Consider the following 22,366-nt stretch of genomic DNA (forward strand, 5'->3'; position numbering starts at 1 on the left):
TGACATAACGGAGCTATGAAAATTTTCAGAATTGGATTTCGACCCCGATATCAAAAAGTCAACTCCCCAGTCAAACTTCCAAACGTAAATTCCTATTTTAGTCATTTCAAGCCTAATTTAACTACGGACTTCCAAATAAAATTTCGGACATACTCCTAAGTCCAAAATTACCATACGGAGCTGTTGAAATTATCAAAATTTTATTCCGGGGTCGTTTACACATAAGTCAATATCCGATCAACCTTTTCAACTTAAGTTTTCATTTTGGAGAATAAGTGTCTCAATTTATTTCGAAATCTCTCTGGACCTGAACCGACTACCCCGACAAGTCACATAACAGCTATAAAGTACAAAATGAGCACTAAATGGGGGAATGGAGCTACAACTCTCAAAACGACTGGTCAGATCGTTACATATTCCAAAAGGAGTTTCCTTCAAAAGTGCTTAAAGGCAGCTTTGTATTTGTATTTATTGGAATTCCATTAATTCAAACATCCTCACTTTATCAGTTTTTTAAATCAAGGCCTTCAATTCTTGGTTACCTTCCTAAATAAATCTTTGTGATAATTCAAGCTGTTGTACATTTTAGGATAGAAGCTCTCATACACCTTGCCAAGATTCAATCGTAACCCAAAAACTAATATGCGACACTCAAGGATGTGGAACGCATACAACCCTGACCCGAACAATATAAGAAAAATTTAACACCATCGCACACAATTGACACACCTTTTAATTTTGTGCTGTGGTATACCATGAGCATTGTGCATTACAGGTGCTAAAGGCCATGCAAAAGACATGTGGCATTCAATGTTTATATTACTTGACCATCAAAACCATTAAAGGAAATTGCACTAGAAAGTATTATCCGAATTTGGTCTATAATTTATTCCATGTGAGTGTACTAAACAATTATATAGGGAAACTTCTCTGGCTATACAATTTAAAACAGTTTCATTTGTGGTAAGTAGCCACCAATTTTTACCAAGAGTTTACCTCCCATCCAACTTTGTTTTGTTCATTTATTTCCATTCTTCTTTAATCCATCTAATAAGTATCCATGACCGACCAAATGCCACGCAAGGCTGACGTGAAAATTTACCAACAACAACAAACTCAATGTAATCTCACGGCTGCAATTTAAGGAGGGTAGTGTGTACGCAAACTTTATCCTTACCTTATAAAAGAAAAGAGGTTGTTTCCGATAGACCTTCAACTCAAGGAATAAATAAAATAAAGTAACAAACAATAGTAACAACAATATAATAGGAGCGAATGATACAACATGTAATAATAAAGAATAAGAAAAATACAAAAATAGTACTAGTACTACTGATAAGATTAAGAGACTAACGACTACCTGTCAACCTTCCACCTTGATTCTCGACCTCTACCTTTTCATATCAAGAGTGTCCTCGGTAAGGTGGAGCAATGATATATCATGCTTAATCACCTTATCCCAATACTTCTTTGGCCTACCCCTACCCGTCATTAGACCCGCCATGGTCAATCTCTCACACCTTCTGATCGGGGCATCTAAGGCTCTCCTTTGCACGTGCCCAAATCATCTCATCCTCGATTCCCGCAGTTTGTCCTCCACCGAGGCCACACCCACCTTATCCATAATAACTTTGTTGCTAATCTTGTCTTTTCTGGTATCCCCACATATCCATTTCAACACCCTTATTTCAGCTACTTTATAAACTGACGTGAAAATTTACCAAACAAATTTTTTTTACTGAAATTGAGCTTTTCAATTTGACGAATTTTTTGTCCGTTGATTTTTTATTTTATTTTGTATGGTATTTGAAATTCACTGGCTCATCTAGTTCAGATTCACATAGTGTACGATCCATTAAAAGAAAAAATGATGTCTTCAAAAGTTTCTACATCCCATTACTCGAACCCGAAACTTTTGGTTAAAGTGGTTATAATATCAACGAGTTCATGATTTCAAAAGTTAAAATGCAAAGATTCAGCTACTATCTTAATCCATTTCTTAATCTAACCAGAGATTTTAAATGAGCAAATCAAATATAGAGGCCGACCTTTTCATTTCAAAGCCACTATGGATTTTAATCCCCGTACTACAATTATTAAGGATTGTTGATACCTTTTAATGTTGGGTAATTACTGACTTTGCTTATAGTTAGAAAGTTATATATTCAAATATTAATTATTTGCGAGCTTGTAAAAGATTTATTGAAAAGTTAGCCGAAAAGAATGAGTCCCGAAAATACAAATATAAGATAGTCTACAATCCAAGCTCTTCGATTGATTAATAAAAAGTCCTTAGGTTGTCAATGTGAAATTGGTAATTTAACTAATTTTTATCACAAAAAATACTTCGAATTGTATTTTTTATACTTCAAAAGGAAAAATGAGAAGACAACTCAAGTAATCTCCGAATACTCAAGTTGATTTTCTGAGGAGTCGTCTTCTATCTATCTCAATTTTTTTAATTTTTGATTTACATTCTAACTGTTATGTAAACTGATTGAACAATCTTAGTTACACGTTCTTTTTCGGATGGTACATGTGTTACGTCTATTTTTTTAACCAATACAAGAAGTTCATTACGACGAAGAACCGAAAATTTTTAAAATTGATAAAAGCCAAAATCTCTAACTAATTGTATAAAAATAAAAGAAAAGTGGATTAACACGTTTCATAAGTAGTAAAAACTAAAAACTGGAAATTTTGAGAACCGATAAAAGCCAAAATCTCTAACTAATTGTATAAAAATAAAATAGAAGTGGATTAACACGTTTCAGAAGTAATAAAATTACTGTACCTTTTATCCCCACATGTTCTTTTCCTACCAGCGCGTGTCAAAAAGCCCACAATTTCTTCTCACCTTTGTAACTGTTCGTCTGAATTCAACACAAAAAGCCATGGGTTTTCCCAAAATAAGAAAAAAGGAAAAAAACAAATAAAAGTCTGTCCAAAATTCCAACTTTGAATTCTTCACAACAAATCAAAATCCACCGTTCACCACTTCACCTACACAATCCGATGAACTCCTCACAACAAAGATTATCCTTCTAATTTTACATAAATGCAAGACACATCCATTTTGATTCTAAAATTACACTTTGTTCCATTTAATTTGATACTTTTATAACAACATTTCGTGAGTGGACATTCATTTACTTGAAAAAAATTAAAATTTTGTAACTGGAAGAAAAATTTTTACCAAAAAATTAGCCCAAACTAATTTTAAGAATTTTAAAAAAAAATTCTTCAATTTTTTTTCCGAAAACTGATCAAATTCCCTGAGCAAATACAATGTTTTATTATTTTTTGAAAAAGTAAAAAAAATCTTTGTCCAAACGGGAGCTAAGTTTAAGACATTAATTTGATTTGTGTATGTATAAGTGGTAAGACAATAAGATATTGAAACAACGGCTAAAAGGCTAATCATTATCAAACTCAATGAGTGTTATTTATAATGTCACATTTAACCTACAGATTGAACAAATTATAAGATAGAAAAAATCAAATCAACTAGTGTTGTTGATGTATGCATCAACATCTTTGACATCTAAATTTAATTGGTTTGCATTATTAAAAAAATATTAGAATTTGAGATATCTTTCAAGAAATGTGTTTAACTTAAGTTCTATTATCAAACTTGATGAGTGTTATTTATCACATTTAGTTTATAGTCTGAATCAATTAAAAGATAGGAAAAGATCAAACTAACAGGGGTTGTTAATGTATCTATCAACTTCTCTGAAATATTAACTTAATCGTCTGCATTATAAAACTAAAAGAATATAAGATATCTTCCAAAAAATATATTTACTTTTGCAATTCACTCTTTTTCTTTAGGTGAATAATAAATATTTTTAACGGTAAAAAGCACATTAACCCTATAAACTAACACTATACTAATTTAGTATTGAATTGAAGCATAACCAACCCAAAAAACCCTATAAACCAACACAACACAATTATCAAATGCGAAGATGGAAAAGAAAGAAATGCCAACTTGGGAGCCAAAGTGTCGTAATTCTTAAACTCAGAGAGGGGACCATTTGAAATATGATAAAGTAATGGGGAAGTTAATACAATTGACTCAAACTTGTAACTTAAAGACGAAAATTCCAGGAATATTACGACTAAGCCCACCAAAATAAAAAGAAAAAACATCCCCCATCCTTTTTCTCTCTCTTCTTTTTTCTTTTCTTCTCATTCGACAAGTACGAAGAAGAAGGAGAAGAAGAAAGAAATTTAGTGAGAGAAAGTTTAGAGAGAGAGTTGAACCCACAGTTTTCAGCTAAAACCACTGGGATGACAATTTCTAGGGTTTTGTGAATTTGATAAGAAATTTCAGAGGAAAGAGGAAAATTGAACTCTGAGATGGAAATGCCAGGTAGACGATCGAATTATACTTTGTTGAGTCAAGTTCCCGACGATAATTTCCTTCCTCCGCCTTCGAAGTACGGAGGTGGCGGCGGAGGAGCTCAGTATTACGAGTCTCATTCTGGCGAGAAGAGTAATAAAGGCAAAGGAGCAGGTGATAATAGAGGATATGATTGGGATTTGATTGATCACCGTATGATGCAAGCGCCGACGACAAATCGGATCGGTGCGGCGGCACCGTTTCCAGGTTCGATTGGTTTACAAAGGCAATCGAGTGGGAGTAGCTTCGGTGAGAGTTCGATCTCCGGGGAGTATTACATGCCGTCGTCGCTTTCTAATGCTGAAGCATCGTTTGGATATCTCAATGACGGTGGCGGTGGCGGTGGCGGTGCTGAATTGAGGATGAAGCCGTTGGATGCTGCTAATTTGTGTGGCTCATCTTCTAAGAGTTGGGCACAGCAGACTGAGGAGAGTTACCAGCTGCAGTTAGCGTTGGCTTTAAGGCTCTCTTCAGAAGCTACGTGTGCCGATGATCCCAATTTCTTGGATCCTGTGCCTGATGAATCCGCTTCCCGTGCTTCTGCTTCAGCTGCTTCAGTCGAGACCGTTTCCCATCGATTCTGGGTATGGTTAAGGGTTATTCGTTTGTGTTGATTTTTTCCCCATGTCTATATTTATTTGTATGTGTGCCTCTTATGCTTTAGGAATGTGTTGAACAATTCGCATTGTACACAAAAAAAAACAAAGAATTGGTTTGGATACCAAATCTTTGAAATAGGCAATAGATTGGTGCTGAGGAGTGTTTGGTTTGGTATAAATGTAGGTGACGTAGATTAATAGTAAAAGGTGGAGGACGGGGTATTATGGTAGTGTTTAGGTGATAACAATAATGTCTAATGTTTAACTGTGGAGAGAGGACAATGACTTCTGTCCAAAAATAAGGAGGAAAAGCCAATTCCCTGTTGTCAGCGAAAAAATTTCCTGGGGAAAACATTTTCACGATGTAAGGTGATATTCTCCTGGAAAGCAATTTCCTTCATACCAACACACAAAATTCGTAATGAATGTGTTTCTTCAAATGTAAGTGCACTTAAACAGTTGTCATATATTAAAATCGTTGGATCCTTTTACAACCAGTGTTATCAAAGACGAAAAGCGTAAAGCGCAAATAAAGCGTGGGCTTTAATGAAAAAAGGCGCAACTGGAGAAAAAGTAAAAACATGTATATGTAGTCTAAGACTTATAAAATAAGCATGAATAACAAATATATGGACAAAAAAATTGGAAAAAATTTACGATAAAGTGAAATATCAATTGTTTAATGATGCCTTTTCAGGATTACACTCATTGGCAAGTAAAAGTATGCCTAAGAGCCTTGATGCGATACTAAAGCGCCCACAAAGCGAGGCGAAACGCTCAACATGTTTTGAGCCTCGCTTCAGGGCTTAAGCGCGTTTTAAGCGCGCCTTTGACAACACTGTTTACAACTCCTATAAAGATGAGTAGCTTCTATAGTAGTACTGCATCCTGATATCTCTAGAATATGTCGAGACTAATGTGTCACGTAATGTGGAGTTCAAGAACGAAATTAATTGTTTTAGTCTCTCAGAGGTTGCCTAACATCTTAAGCTACTCCGGTAGTGTTGTAACGAGATATACAGTGGATATCCATCTTTTATTTTCCACAAATAATTGGAAGTTGTTCTTTTTCTGTGAATGACAGTTTCCTTTCTCATTGTATAATGCAACATCAATGTGGAATGGATTCTTTTCAAATCGGCAGTGTGTATTGTGGTATTCTTTTATCATTATATAAGTACAGGTTAATGTGTTAAGTGTTTCATTCAAAATCTGGTTGACCGGCTATCTAATTCTTGATTGAAAAGGAAAACAAAGGTTGTTATCCACTTTAAGGTATACTACCAACATGCCTATTTTTTTTTTATTTTGCACCGGGTGTCCGAGTCTCTTTGAGCCCCGACTAATCCCGGGGGTGCACAGGCCCTCGGCAAGGAGTTATGTTTACCTGATAGACCCTTATATGGTTGTCTGCGCTCTTGATGCACCTGCAGCTTAAGTATGATTCGTAAGGAGATATGTTTACCTGAACTGACATGAATTTTTTACCCGACACATAACCTTACTGGAAACGATGATGCCTGTTACTTTTAAATTTATACATAGGTCAGCTTGTATAGGCACATAGAAGGTAATAAAAGGTAAGGCCCTTTTACTATTTTTGATACATTGTATGAATAATCGATGTGTGTGGTACAAACTACCGAGAAGATTCCCTTTATCAATCCATTATGGAGGAGAATTTGTAAACTCTTGTCTAGAATATTCAAGACAAATTATGAGACCCATACTCGTTCTACATATAGTATGTGCATGATTGATGAAGATAACTCTAAGATCCAGTGTATCCAACCAATACAACATAATATCCAAAAACAGTATTGCGATATAGGAATTACTTCATAATTTATGATCGCTCCATAAAATTAATTGAAAAGAGTGTTAAAGCAATAGTTGTAATTGTGTTTCAGTAAAAGGAGGTCCAAAATAGAATAAAATTGATTTCTTTTGAGTTTGAATTTTAATGTAGTATGAAGTAGATCACCCGATACCCACTAAAGAAGATAAAAGGACTTTTACATTACACATTTTTCATAAGGTGTTAATGAGAGTCTTTTGTTTATTGATTAAAAAGCATGTTTTTCATAATGTGTTTATGAAATCTTTTGCTTGCTGATTAAAACAAACACGCCGGTGGAAGTGGAGAAGAATTGTATCGCGTGGATAAAAGTTTCTCTTTTGGAGAAGTGGATGAAGTTCTGGATAAGCGAAAAAGAATCGGCTTTTGTTTCGGGATTAGAAGAGTAGAAGATATTTATAGAATATTACAGTGCCATGTGATTGTTATTGCATCTTACATAAATATTCATTTCTTTTTTGGGCGTCGACTCCCTAGGTTGCCCATTGGGGAATTATCTTGTACAGTGAATTAGTTTAAGTTTAATGACATACTTTCTAAGACTACCATTCTGATTACTTTTCTTATTCCTAAACTTAGAAGTGCACGCTTCAAATCTTATTTACATTGATAGGTTGGCCTGGAAACGATGTCTCTGAGAATTCAGGGTGAAATTAAGTATAATCTAGATAAAGTAAGAGTATAGAAGAAAACAGCTAGAAAGCAGCTCGGTGCCCTAGATAAATTTGCAAAGGATCTTGAAGGTTGCAATTTAAAACAATGTACTTTGTTTAGTATTAAAAAAAACTGGAAGAACATAGTAGAAATGGGACAGAACCCATGTTACAGATCACAAAATCCACTTCAAAAGTGTGATTTTTCATTCTATTCTTGGTTTTGTTTGTGCGCCGGGTTCTGAATGTCTATATCTGAAGATCCGCACATTGTTTCTGATGTTCTTCCTAGAATTTTTTGTATTAGAAGTAAAACGGTGTTCCCTTGGATGGAAGTAAAAAAATTATTCTCTTCTATTAATAAACTGGATAACATTTACCTAATATGTAAGATCGTTTCGATTCATGAAACTGGAATGAGAATCACCGTCCTACTTAAACACCGTCCTACTTAAACATGGGGTAGGCTTCGATAGATCATATATTGTATAAACTCAAAAATAACAAATACATTAGAATGTTACTTGAAAATTTAACATAATACAATATTTATAAGAAAACATTTTTAAGAATCTTTTAGATTAAGTCGAGTTGTTTTTAGATTAACATTGTTGCGGAATCTCTTGAGAGTTGAGACGAGGTTAATTATTTGGAATGGAAGATCGAGTGTTTGATTTTAGCATTCCAAAATGATACGTGCATCTTAATGATTACATCAATATGGAGTTAGTGGGTTTAACAACCCCACTGCCACTTTAATTGGTTGTGTTCCCAGCACTAGTTTAAAATTTGAATGTCTAGTTTTAATTTGGCATGGAGTAGAAATTGTGGATTAGCACATATCCAGTGACAGCATGTTGAGTTAGTAGCCGCCTTTTAATCGGGGAAATTAGGACGGAAGAAGAAGTGAAATTTAACAACTTGTTTAACTTACCTTTAAGGAGAGTGGAATGTCTAGTTTGGACAAAACATTGATGTGAGCGTAAAAATATGAATTATCTCATATCAAGTAACGTGTTCAGTTTGTAGCTCCCTTTGAAATGTAAGATGGATGAAAGTGAGATTTAACAAATCGTTTAACTTCCTTTTAGGATGCTATAAGTGCTTTACTAAAATTGAATGCTCAATTGGCGGCTCTATCAGAAAGATTGGAACGTGATGCAATCTCTTTCCTCAACTCTACATCAACAGAAGTCAAGACAAAGTCCTGAAGAAAGAAAGGACCATTAACTAGCGAAAACCAAATGTTGTTTGCCATCCTACAGATGTCAAAATTCTACTACAATTGCTTAATATTTGACCGTGAATCTAGACAAAAATGTTGGTAACGTATGAATAAAATAGTTGATAGTATATTCACAGGTGTCGTTGTAGCAAACAAATGTAATAACGAGGTGGAAGCTGGCACATTGATGACTTCACATCTTAAATGATAGGTAGGGAGGAGCTTCTCTACTTTAGCAAAGCAAATATTTTCTGACGTGGGAGATGCTTGTAATGATAGAGAAAACATGTTAACTTCTAGTTCGGGGAATGGAGAAACTTCTAGTAAGGAGCGCTTCCCCTTTTAGTGGCCCCCTATACGACGCGATTGAGATTAGTTGGGCCAGTGAGTTTCGAATACCAGATGGTTATACGAAAGAAAAATGTAGACATACATGCCTTTTTTATAACGATGGCGTACAAGCCAATTTTGCGCTCTTCAACTATTCTGTCGAGTACTTGTTACCTCCAATCAACACAAGTATTGGGTACTTTTGCCGATCAAGGCTTAGGCAGATGAGAGAATTTCTATGTCTGCTAGGATTTGAACCCTGGTTGTTAGGATTTGAACCCTGGTCTCCCGTGATTTTCATCCTTCCTTATCTCGTACGACATTTCGATGGAGGAACTTTAGGACATCCTTGGTTTAATGTGCCAAAACGTTTGGAAATATTACCTCAATGGTATTTCTTTCCAGTATTTCAAATACTGTGTATATTGCCCAAGACAATTGTCGATATTGGGCGGTGAAATGGATTTTGGAATATATTTAAAACTTTAGTGAGGGCTAGGTCTCAGTTAGAGAAGAACATGTCATTTTGAGTTAGAATCTAAAATCATCGAGCAATGGATGCAGATGCATTGATTACGCCTTGTTTGTTAAGTTCATTAATAAATCTCATTAGCCGATTCTCGTGCATATTCCTAATATAAAGATCTATTTGTCAATACTAGACTTTTTAGACGGGTGAAAGTGGAGAAACAAAGAGAGGAAAATGAGGTGGGTATTTATTCAGAAGCCTCACAAAGGCTCACAAAGAAGCTTTCGGTGAGTTTAACTGGTCAAAAATTACCCGATTGTCTCATTTGGATATTTTGGTTTTGATATAAATTTGGTTTTCTCTGGAGTGTCTGATCTTTCTTTTATTTTGGACCGAAGATATGAATTGAAGCATGTAAATTAGGGAAAAGAAAAGGATGAGGAGAGGAGCGTTCTCGTTTCATGTACCCTCGTTGATGAAGGTTCTCTACTTTTTAGTATATTGCTTGTATAGCGGAACTTTTTCCAACATTAATGAAATTATTTACCTTATTTTTTTGTTTCATCTACCCTTGTTCTTAGAAATATGATTGCTATGAGGCATATTAGGAAGATGAAGGGGGTAGAAGTTTTTTGTTCACACATGTTAATGTATTGTTTTCACAATGATATCTACGGAAAACTAGCGGTGACTGAATATTTTTCTTCTTTACTGTCTGTTGAAGTAACAAATATGCTTCCATAACTCATGCTGATAAAACAAGCACTAAAATAGTAGTGTGTATGACATCTTATATATTCGGTTGAAGGGTATCTTTGCTTGAGTTTCCGAGTAGTGGAGATATTGGGAGATTAGTTATCTCAAAAACTTCCCTTGAGCGGAGGCTCCGTCTATCGGAAACAACTTCCCTTGAGCGTGCTCATTACCTTCGCAGACGCCCCCACTTGTAGAGTTACACTGGGTTTTTTGTTGTTGTTAGCTATCTCAAAATGGGGCGTTTATGGTTTTTCTGACCTTCGCCTTTGTTTTTCTTGAGAATTGCCGAATCGGCTAAGATCTGCATGGATATTATGTTGCGTGACTTTAACGTTGGTACAATTTCAAGCTCGGTAGAACTCTTTTGGTTTTTACTTTTTTGATAAATATTCCTTAATACATATTTGGCCAGCCTCTCCATAAAAGTAGAATGTCAATCTGTTATGCAGTAGTGCTGAATGGAGCACTGTACTCATTTTGCAGTGATTTGGTTTTGATTTTCAAATTGAAACATTTAGCGCAAAAATTGATCTGTGCGTTGGCACTTTTAACAGACTCTCGATATAACTTGTCTTTAGAATTTTACAAATTAGGCTTTTAGTATATACTGGTCACATCTTAAAGTTCTTTTACAGAAGAGGGTATAGAAGCATAGTTCTTTAACTGAGACTTTCATTTTAGGATAGGCTTAGAATTGTAAGACATTGGAGTCCCAAATTATGTTGGTGAAAAGAAAAACACTCCCCTTCTTCTAGGCTGTGATTCATAGACATTGTTAAATAGTCCAGTCTTCTTTGCTGTGCTGAGTGACATTTGTGTAGTTGTGATGGTTATTGGATCAGAAATACTTGCTACTTCAAAATTGTCTATTACTTTCTTCAATGAGTCCTTCTTGGAGATATGCTTTCAGAATCAGCAGAAGATGCTGCCATATTAAAGATAGATAACTCCCCCAGAAATAGGAGTTTTTAGCAGAATATAGTACTGTGGTTTTTGTGGAAAAGACACTAAATTTTGAGGCTGAGCTGCTTAGGCTATCTTCAGAAGTTCTGTTTCGGAGAAGAGAGTTTTAGGTTTCTTGTATGTAAGATGTGAGCATTGGTAAACCCTCTCTTCCTGTACCAGTCCCTTTCTCTCCATGTGTTTCTTGTTACTGTGCCAATAGGAATGACTCAATAACTATCTTCATTCGTGATTTCGTATCTTGTCATTCTCACCAGTCAAGCAGAATTTACTCTGCTTATGGATTCTATTGTTTTTGTTATTTGTTTTATGTTCTTATGATCTCTTTCTCTGATTGACACAATCATGCTTTCCAGACTTCCCAGGTTTTTTTGCTGAAAGCAATCTGCTTTGAATCTTTGTTCTGTACTAGGTAAATGGATGCTTATCGTACTTTGACAAAGTGCCTGATGGATTTTACTTGATTCATGGGATGGATCCATATGTCTGGATTGTCTGCTCAAATCTGCAAGAAAGTGCCCGCATTCCATCTATTGAATCATTGAGGGCCGTTGATCCCTCTGTAGTACCATCACTTGAAGTGATTTTGATTGATCGGCGTAGCGATCCTAGCTTGAAGGAACTGCAGAATCGGATCCATAACCTCTCGGCTAGTTGCATCACAACAAAAGAGGTTGTTGATCAGCTCGCTAAGGTGGTCTGCAATCATATGGGGTGAGTGCCAGAAACTTCTTATTACAAACTCCGATGAAGTGACATTTCGTGTTTTTCCTTTTTGTAATTTAAGTTTTATTTGTTTTATAAGGGGCACAGCTTCTGCTGGAGAAGATGAGTTGGTTCCTATGTGGAAGGAGTGCAGTGATGACCTGAAGGATTGTCTAGGATCTGTCGTGCTTCCCATTGGTAGCCTGTCTATTGGCCTTTGTAGGCATCGAGCTTTGCTATTTAAAGTATGTTCTAAATGTGATACATTGATACTAAGTTTGCTGTTTTAGAGTTTCAAGATCTACTTATGCCGGAATTTAAGGATCAATATCTGACTACTGGTGTTCTTTTAATTAAGTAAAAATAAAGAAAAAAGCATGTTTTTGCAAATTATGTCTCTTCTGTTTCCTTAGAGTACATTCAATCAGGAGTATTTTGGTTTTGGTGGAACTGTGGAAGTTTGATGTTTTATCATGAATTTCACATGTTCGTTGCAGGTGCTAGCTGACATCATTGATTTACCATGTCGAATTGCGAAAGGATGTAAATATTGTAATAGAGCTGATGCTTCCTCATGTCTAGTTCGATTTGGACTTGACAGGTACAAATCCAAGTTATAAATGATCTCTATGGAATATATTTTTAGTTCATATTTGGCGAAAAGGGGAATGAGAAGTTCACTCTAATTTGAAAGCCATGTTTGTTTGAAAATTTAAATCAATGATAGATAGGAATTGATGTTGCAGTTTTCCTTTGTTTTGAAAACCATATGCCTCATGTGTTTTATTTGTGATAATCAAACTTTACTTCCCTGCTCTAGTATTCATCTGGATAGTATGTACAATTGATTTGAACTTTGATTGTGTTGGCTAAAATCTTTTACCTCGTATTCAGTGTGTAATATGGCCAACTTCTACATTTCTTGACCTTTCTGGTTTTTGCTTTCTTTGAAATGTGTAGAGCTGGTTTGTGTATAGTAACGAAACTTACAATACTAGGATTAGGAAAAATGACAATGATGATGTTTGTTATATTTTTGTGTGGTCTTTCGACAATCATACTGCAATATATGCCTGTAAGATCAATCATTGTATCTAGTTCTTGGCCTATGTTAGTACCAACTGAAGTTTCTCCTTGGACTTGTTAATACCTGCCTCTCCTAGTTTTGGCAAAACCATATTTAATTTGGGGTTAACAGTACATACTGCTACAACCTCGGTGCCAAAGTGAATGGTATTGTTTGGAGTATGTGGGTCACTGCATTTGATATGATTTCAGATATGGATTTCTTTATGTTTTTTAAAGAAAAAAATACGCATCTCGAGACTGCATAAGAGTACTATATATGAAATATAGCTAAAATTGTTTTGAATTTGATTACAAAGATAGTAGTCAAACAAAAAGTTGTTGGACTCCTATACGTAGTAATTGTACCAGTCTTTTTGGATGATAGGAGTATATTGGAGTGACAATGATGTGGTTGATTATTGGTATGATGAGATGGGAATCTTAATATTTGAAAAGACAGATCCTATTGTTAATGTGACTGGAATCGTTTTACCACATTCGTAATAATAATAGATTGTAAAGTTCGTGATTCGATTACAAAGAGGTCCTATCTTATGCTCAGCCCTTAAATGTGGAGAAGAGAAATCAAATGGAAAAAACTAGGAGCAAGTATTGTGTAGCGAACAGCAGGATGTTATTTTTTCTGTGCTTATTTTGACTGGGATTTAGCATGAAAAAATGGTAGTCTTTATCAAAATCTGAAAGTGTTAGTTTTTCTGTACACAGCCAGATATATGCTATTGCTAGTAAGGTTAAGGAGGACATAGACATAGTCTTGATTGACTTCTAGCTCTTCACCATACAGGGAGTACCTGGTTGATTTGATTGGGAACCCTGGATGTTTATGTGAACCAGATTCCTCGCTCAATGGCCCATCTTCTATCTCAATTTCTTCACCATTGCGATTTCCGAGATTCAGAGAAGTTGAACCAACAACTGATTTCAGGTCACTTGCCAAACAGTATTTCTCAGATTGTCAATCGCTTAATCTTGTGTTCGAGGATCCTTCAGCAGGTGATCCTATAAATCTTACCTGCTTGCATGAACAGATACATCTTCGATGCTTATTTTGGTTGTTTCCCCGATGTTAAGCTTGGCCTTTGCAATGACATGATGTGAGATGTTCAGTTTAACACAATTTATAATGGTTTTCTAGCATTAGATGTTCATGTCCCTTAGACCAGTCTTAAGTCTTAACCCAATATTCAATAATTTAGGTTTTCTAACACTAAAAATTCTCTACATCTTTTACTGGCAAACAAATCTACGTCCAAGGTATTCTGTATTTTGAGGATTCATTGTAAAATGAGTATTTTAATACTGGCTGCCAACTTACTACAACCCTCATCATTTATCGGGCTTGAGACCGGCAATGTGAAGGAGCTCAAATAGGCGGTGTTGTTTTAGAAGCTTATGAAGGGGAAAAAAGAGAAGTGTCTTTGCTTTTAGAAAGCCAAGCTGACCTCTTGTATGGTCACTAAGGCCTCCAGACTAGACCAGACCCACACTTCTGAACATTTGATGACCCACACTTCTGAACATTTGATGACCCACGATCTTCTTGGCACCTAATTGGTTTCATAAATTCTTCCGTTGACTAGTTCTCTGGCTTAGTGGATGTGATGACCAAAAGGCTCGACTCACATTGATGAAATTAAGATGTTGAGAGAGAAATCCGGAGTTTGTGGAAAGAATTGACCGAAAAAAAAAGAAAACAGAATATTTCTGCGTTTTTTAAAAATATTATGGTATTTTCTCTTCTTTCACAAAACCAGACTTAATTTACTTAGAGAAGTTGATTATCAGTAGTGAGTAGTCTCCCTGCCCTGAAGATGGGAGCTTTTCTGATCTTAGTCACTTTTAGCATGTCTATATCTAGAGTCTTTCAGTTTCCTATGCAAATGAAGTACTATTTTCTTGACAAGCTAATTCCCTTGATTTGTACTTGAATTTTATACCCAACATGTTCTTCTTTAAGGTTTTTAATTAATATTATTTGTCACAGGAGCTGCTGTTGATGGAGAATCAGGACAAACTGACCGAAATAATATGGAGAGAAACAGTGTAGTCCCTAGTTCAAGTAACCGTGATGAAATTTCTCGGTTACCTGTGCCTCCAATTAATGCATGGAAATTGGACAGGGACATGGTTCCTGTGAAGCATGTCCCTCCAGTTGGGCATGGAGATACTCAACCGCTGATGGCATTATCAGACCCAAGAGAAAGAGGGAATGATATGAGGTTTCTCGAGGGAGGAAGTCAACTTGTTCCTGCTAAACAAAGTAGAGACCTTGCCCTTGAAGTAGAAGAATTCGATATTCCCTGGGAAGATCTTGTTCTGAAGGAGAGGATTGGGGCAGGTAATCCCTGCCTGCTGTTTTTTATCTTCCTTTTTAGTGTCGTGCTATGATCGTCTCATCACATTTTAGTAATAGTGGGATGCTATAGTATCATAACAGCCTCTTTTGATGTAACTAACACGGTTTTTTGTATTTCAGGGTCTTTTGGTACCGTTCACCGTGCTGATTGGAATGGATCTGTAAGATATTTTCCTTTTAGTTCTGTGCTCTTGATACTCATCTTGGTTATATCTCTTTAACTTATTGAGCACTTCGGGGAGGTATTTATTCAGTGTAATTTTATAAATTAATTGGGCATTTGTTTATTTCTATTTTGCTTTTGGCCTGATCCGCCTCTTGAATAAATGTTGTTGTTTTATCTGCTTCTCTCTCTTCTTCTTCTTCTTCTTTTTGGGTAGTAATTGCCATGTCAAATTTGAGATATACCTTTCTGAATTACTCTGTTTGCCTTGCTTTTATTCCTTCATAATTGCATGCTGATGGAAGCTTGCACTTATTAGGATGTTGCTGTGAAGATTCTCATGGAACAAGATTTTCATGCGGAGCGATTCAAGGAATTTTTGCGGGAGGTAATCTAGGGATCTCCCAATCTCCTCAACAAATGACAAGAAAACTGGATGAAAGAGAAAAAAGGGTGTATGAAGATGAGAATGAGCGGATGTCAGTTTTATCATGTGTTTCCCCTAGACCAACTCCACTAACTTGGCTTACCTTTCATTTTTTTTAGGTTGCAATTATGAAGCGATTGCGACATCCAAATATTGTGCTTTTTATGGGTGCTGTCACTCAGCGACCAAACTTGTCCATAGTTACAGAATATTTATCAAGGTTTTCCTGGTAACTCCTCCAAATAATCAGACTTTTTATTTTTCAGTTTAGCTGACGGTGCCAATGTTGCAATTGTATTACAGAGGTAGCTTATACAGACTTCTTCATAAACCTGGTGCGAGGGAGGTTTTGGATGAAAGGCGTCGGTTGTCTATGGCTTACGATGTGGTATGAATGCTTCCCTACTCTGCCACATTTTATTTATCATCGGGGGCTAATTTCGTAATATCATCTTGTGCAGGCAAAGGGGATGAATTATCTACATAAGCGCAATCCTCCCATTGTTCATAGAGATTTAAAATCTCCAAATCTTTTAGTGGACAAAAAATATACAGTGAAGGTGAAAAGTGCAATTTATCTTCTCAAAAAGAAAAAGATTTATCTTTTTCTACTGATACAGTTCTAGACTTACGCTACCAGAGTAGTGCTCTGTGGGGGGGGGGGGGATGGGGATGGAGGGAGACAGACAGAAAGGGAGGATGTCTAGTTTCAGAAACTTTTATAAGCATAAGCTATTGAAGAACAAAAAGCAAGTTTTAAAGGGGTAAAGCTTATGTCAGATTTCTCAGCTATTGGAGAATTAACAATGTACTGATGCTGCAGAGAGGATTAAATTCCATAATATATTTTATATATATATTATTGAAGATTGTACATTACACTTTTGGTTTTGTAGGCACGTTTAGGTCCAGAAGTTTCTCTGTCATCCAAATGGACATTGACCATCTGGAACTATGGTTGTTCAATCGCCATGTAACTAGGATGTTGGTATTTGATCATCTGGCACAATGCTAATGTGCTGGATGAGCATGTTTCAAGACATTAAGACTCTACGAGGAGGAAGGCATTTTAGTGTATTTTAGTTTACTATGGAGATAAGTGTGAGAATATAGGGAACTTCTAGTCTTAGAGAACCCATATGTGTGTCAACGAACAAATTATTGCGTATTGGAATGAGACATGTCAAAATGGAGCAGAATGAATGTAGAGGATTCTTACTGCTGATCCCCACTAGTGTGGGATTGAGGGATAATAGTACTAGTTGTTGTTCTATTGTATTTTGGTTTATTATTCATTACGTCTCATATTTGTGCATTACATTTGCTTGCCACATGTCTAATCATTTGCTTCTTCTCTTCTCCAGAATCTCTTATTCAACCAGTTTCTTTAGTTCACTAATGATTTGTAATAGATGTCTTTCCTCTTAGGAGCATGTATTTGGGCTGTTCTTTGTGACAAGTTGAACCCATCATGAACAAAATCTAAGATCTTGATTATCTTATTTCTTTACAGCATGCACACAGGAAATCGTACTGAGATCTGATTGATAGTGTTATTCTGATGTCAAGCAACAAAATAGAAAGGAGATGCATTTTTAATACATCTCATTGCTTAATGTCAGTGATATGTTAGAAGCATCTGTTTTTCATAGCTTAGCAGCATGCATAGTGTAGTGTGATTGTCTCTTAGTTGTGTCTATTTGTTGTGTCTATAATGCTTTATGATGACAACTCTTACTCAAAGTTGTTTATGATAAATAATTGTGTTTTGTTATGGTGTTTATTTTTGCATATTCTGTAAATCTTTTATTTATTGAAGCTACCTTTTATTACTAGCAAAGATGCTGCATGTCCCTCACCTGTTTTATGTTTTCGTCAGGTCTGTGATTTTGGTCTTTCTCGTTTAATAGAGAACACATTTCTCTCATCAAAGTCGGCTGCTGGGACTGTAAGTTCTTCATTCAACATATGATTTGTTTGTCTTTTGTTCATCTTTGGCACTTTGTTTCACCAATGAGATAAAGGAGTAAATATTGTCTGGTTCTTCTTGTGATAGCCGGAATGGATGGCACCTGAAGTTCTTCGCGATGAACCATCAAATGAGAAATCTGATGTATATAGCTTTGGTGTCATTTTGTGGGAGCTCGCGACGTTGCAACAACCCTGGAGTAATTTGAACCCGGCACAGGTTTGCATTTCTAATTTTTAAGTCCATTTGTCCACACGGGTATTTAAGGTAAGTACGAAAAAAGTTGGGAAAAAAAGATGTGGATAAAACAGTATCCTGTGGATAAAACAGTATCCGGCACAGCAGAGTGCTTGATTTTTTGTCTCGGTAGCTAGGTGGGAACAACTTTCTGGTACCTCTTTTGCAAGCATTGATTTTATGTTAGAAAGAGAACTTGGATCTGTTGATTATTTGCAACATTACTTGGCACTTGTATTGCATCTTAGTTTTATTTTAAAGTGGAACATATGCATTGCTGTTTTTATTGGTATGTTCATCTTTAAGAAGTTGCTGGTAAAGTTGCTGCCATGTGACCAGGAGGTCACGGGTTCGAGCCGTGGAAACAGCCTCTTACAGAAATGCAGGGTAAGGCTGCGTGAATAGACCCTTGTGGTCCGGCCCTTCCTTGGACCCCGCCCATAGCTGGAGCTTAGTGCACCAGGCTGCCCTTTTTTGTTCATCCTTAAGAAATCAGGCAAGAGGCAGTGTCTATCCATTCTTGTGATTGCTGTATTGGTGTAATGCATCTGAACCTGTAGGTTGTAGCAGCTGTCGGCTTTAAGGGGAAAAGACTTGAAGTTCCACGTGACTTGAATCCTCAAGTAGCAAGCATTATTGAGGCTTGCTGGGCCAAGTATGTTGGTTATATTCTTCCATAGTTTCACATTGACTTTTCGATTGCTTTGATGTGCTCTTGAAGTTACTTCTGATAATATTGCAGAGAACCATGGAAACGTCCCTCCTTTTCTGCAATCATGGATATGCTGAGACCACTAATTAAACCTCCTGTGACACCTCCTCAACCAGGTCGTACGGACATGCAGTTGCTTACATGAATGCGTGTATTAAATGTATGATTTCTGCACATATTTGGCATTCTTTGTTAATCACCTTTCTGGGAGGAACAAGGCTTCAGTTACTTCAGGTTCGGTTCCTAAAACTCTCTTTTTCTTTTCACGAAATCTCTCTCTTCATTCTGCTAAATTTTGCATTTCCCTTGGTGTGTTGCTCCAATTTTAAGTCAGCGCAAAACTCTGCAATTAGTTTCCACAATAGCATTAGAATATTTCGTTGGAATGTAACCTTCTTGCGGTGAGGTTTCTTGGGTTAATGGGATACTCTGAAGTCTGCTGGTGCATTTGAGGTTCTATTTAGTAGATAGGAGTGGGCATATAGTTAGACTGGACATGGCATCAATAGCAACAAATTATTCTGAGGCCCAGTCTTAGCAAGTATCGGTGATTGTAGCAAATATCCGCCTTCACTTATCTTTCTTTGCTGTTTCTTTTGATGGTAGATGACTATGTGAGTTTGCAACCATTGCTAGGATGAAGTACATTAATAACTTTCTGCTGTATAGAATGCTGAAGCTTGATATCTACGATCAATGTGCTTTTTGCAGGCGTCTGTTCTGTACATATTCGTTCAGAATGTTTTGTAGAGCCCGTAATTTTTTTCACAAATTCAAGCAGCCATTTCTCTGAGAATACCATTTGCAATTGGCTTGTACGCTTCCTCCTGGAATATTTGTTTAGCCATGTGATTTTGTTAAAGCCAGCTACAACAGTTCTTCAATTTTCTGCCCAAAAATGATTTTGTATGTATAAGAATTATAACGAGAAGTTGTATTATAGGAAAGCACACTTTGAGTTAGCTTACATGCAATCTCTGTCTCATGTTTTTACTGGAGTAATAAACAGATAGTGTCTACAGTTTCTAAATCCGTTATTGCTGAAACTTAGGGTTTGTGTTGTTTCGGTGAGAGCTAGCCGCTTAACAATGTGAATTCCTGATGATTACTCAGATTTCGTTTTGGATATTATTGAAAACAAAACCCTCATTTTATCACTTGAGTGACAAACTCACTTTTCTCCAGAGAGTTTGACCAACCTTTTGGATGACAACGCTATTCTGAAACCTTTAAACACCTGAAATATATCTATTGAAGATATTCTTTAGCTTCCTAACAACTCGAGCATGAAGAAAACAGAACGTATCTCCTTTTTCTTTTTTCCATATACAAGCTTCCGAGTCCCCCCCCCCCCCCCCGCCACACACACACAAAAAAAATTGAGATATTGTTATATAGTAACTAATAGCATGTTTGACCAAGCATCTCCAAGGTCAAAAGCGATTTTTTTTAAGGGAAAAGGGCCAAATATATCCATCTATTTTAGTATATTATTCATATCTACCCTCCGTTATACTATCGGGGTCACATCTACTCTTACCGTTAGCCAAACTTTTTAAAAAATAGCCTTCACCTAACGGAAAGCCATCAATTTTTTTTTTTTTATTTTAAAAAACTCATTAATAACCCGTTAAATCTTTTTTATTTACTGCACTTCTTCCTTATAGATTAGTCATCTTCTTCGTAGTTATTTGTTTAACTTAAGACGTGAAAGACATAAAAATATTGACAATCATATATTCATTTATATATTGAGTCACTATTCTTTTAATATCCTTTGTATGTTTATTATATTCTACCTTTACAAAAAAAAATTCTAGCTTTTCTCTTTGTTTTTTCCCACTATGCAGAATTGTGCCGAGTATTCACCATGATTTTTTCCACCATGACGTGAATGTTTATAGCATCTTATTAGGTTGACAATTATGAAGTCTTAAGGTAGTTATCGAGGTATTTCTTCCTCCAACGAGCCTTTGTTGACGAGTATTCATTGCACCATATTTTTTTATTCTGCTTTAAGCATTTGAGCAATGAGTAATTATCGCCAAATCACGCCTTAAGAATCAAAGTTAGATTTCAAGCTATGGAGTGAGATACTCATAATTCTCAGTAACAATTGAACTTATAAAGGAACAAAAATTAGAAAATAATTAGAGGAGATTCAATTTAATATCAAGCTAGAGTCTACAAAAATCATCAAGAATGAAAGAAAGTACACCAACAAGTTGGAAAGTAACTTAACAACGTAAGTACACTAATTTCATGCATTAACCAAATATAAATATTGATAAAGTATATATCAGTTGTTACCGACATACAAACTAACTATCAAGTGTGCATTGCATTTAGGGATGGCAGTGGGGCGGAGCAGGGCGGGTTTGGCAAAACCCACAAAAATTTCAACCTGCCCCGCCCCGCATAGTTATTTTTTCAGTTTTCAACCCGTCCCGTTTAATTTTTTTTTCTTCTAAAACAAACTAGTTTGACATACTCCAATCATACAAATATATGAGGACGAGTATTTTTATTATGTGATGCCAGATTAGATATAGGAGGATACACAACACTGAAATACCATATTGGATGTAGTATAGGTGTCAGTACACATATATTTTTATAGTTAAGCTCTGTTTTACTTTCTTTATCCATACACTGAAAATACAAACAAACATAGAAGTGAAAGAAGACTGTACTGGACAGTGAATTGGGAAACTACGTAGAGAGCTTAGCTGAAGCTATGAACGGATCTTCCTGCCAAAAAGAATTAAAATTTCAAAATCGAAAAGAAAAAAACCCACATGGAGGAAAAATTAAAAAATTACACCCATGGATTCTATTATATTATATATTCAGCTTTCACGCATGTCGCAAAATTTTCGGTAATATTATAATCTAGGAGCATGACATTAAAAAAAAAAAAAAAAAATTCGCTCGCTCCACCTCATATGAAAATTGTATCACATAAAATTTGACAAATTTAAGTAATATCATTTTGTTGAGACATATGCAAATTGGTTAATTATAATTCAAAATAACATTCGTGCTAGTAAAAAAGAATGTAAAATTGTAGTTGAAGTTATTGTTTTGTTTCAGAAAAGATGAAATTCAAAGCTGCCCCGCATTGAACCCGCCCCGCCCCGCTTTAAAATTTTAAAAATTTGTTTTAACCCGCCCCGCACCTGTGTAAGAGTAAACCCGTCCCGCCCCATTGCCATCCCTAATTGCATTAGACAAAAGGATGCCATATTATAACCACAAAAAATACAACCAAAAGTGATAACTTGACATCCTAACGCCACCATGAACAACTAAGAACCAAAGTTTGGTCGCTTTGTCTAAGAAAAATTAGTTTGGTTACTCAGAACGTTATATTCTGGAAGGTTCCTATAATATCTATTGTCCAAAAGTGAGAATGTATCATCGACATGAACTTTATTAGAGCTCAAA

General features: G+C 35.9%; 1 protein-coding gene across 4 annotated transcripts; it reads left to right on the forward strand.

Moving 5' to 3' along the window:
* Window positions 1-4,122: 4,122 nt before the first annotated feature.
* LOC107779190 (serine/threonine-protein kinase CTR1) lies at window positions 4,123-19,949 on the forward strand. Of its 4 annotated transcripts, none has more exons than XM_016599559.2 (16): window positions 4,123-4,992; window positions 11,674-11,975; window positions 12,067-12,211; window positions 12,464-12,567; window positions 13,825-14,048; window positions 15,040-15,393; window positions 15,532-15,572; window positions 15,894-15,962; window positions 16,121-16,221; window positions 16,305-16,389; window positions 16,463-16,561; window positions 17,881-17,949; window positions 18,058-18,189; window positions 18,768-18,862; window positions 18,950-19,153; window positions 19,631-19,949. In XM_016599559.2, the coding sequence occupies exons 1-15, from the start codon at window positions 4,366-4,368 to the stop codon at window positions 19,062-19,064; spliced, it is 2,562 nt and encodes an 853-aa protein (XP_016455045.1). In that variant the 5' UTR covers window positions 4,123-4,365; the 3' UTR covers window positions 19,065-19,153; window positions 19,631-19,949. The 4 variants fall into 4 exon arrangements, with proteins under 4 accessions (XP_016455045.1, XP_016455046.1, XP_075086099.1 ...); XM_016599560.2 differs by having other exon boundaries at window positions 13,840-14,048; XM_075229998.1 differs by lacking the exon at window positions 16,463-16,561.
* The last annotated feature ends 2,417 nt before the right edge of the window (window positions 19,950-22,366 follow it).

The sequence above is a fragment of the Nicotiana tabacum genome, chromosome 2, assembly GCF_000715075.1.
Source record: "Nicotiana tabacum cultivar K326 chromosome 2, ASM71507v2, whole genome shotgun sequence".
Lineage (NCBI taxonomy): Eukaryota > Viridiplantae > Streptophyta > Magnoliopsida > Solanales > Solanaceae > Nicotiana > Nicotiana tabacum.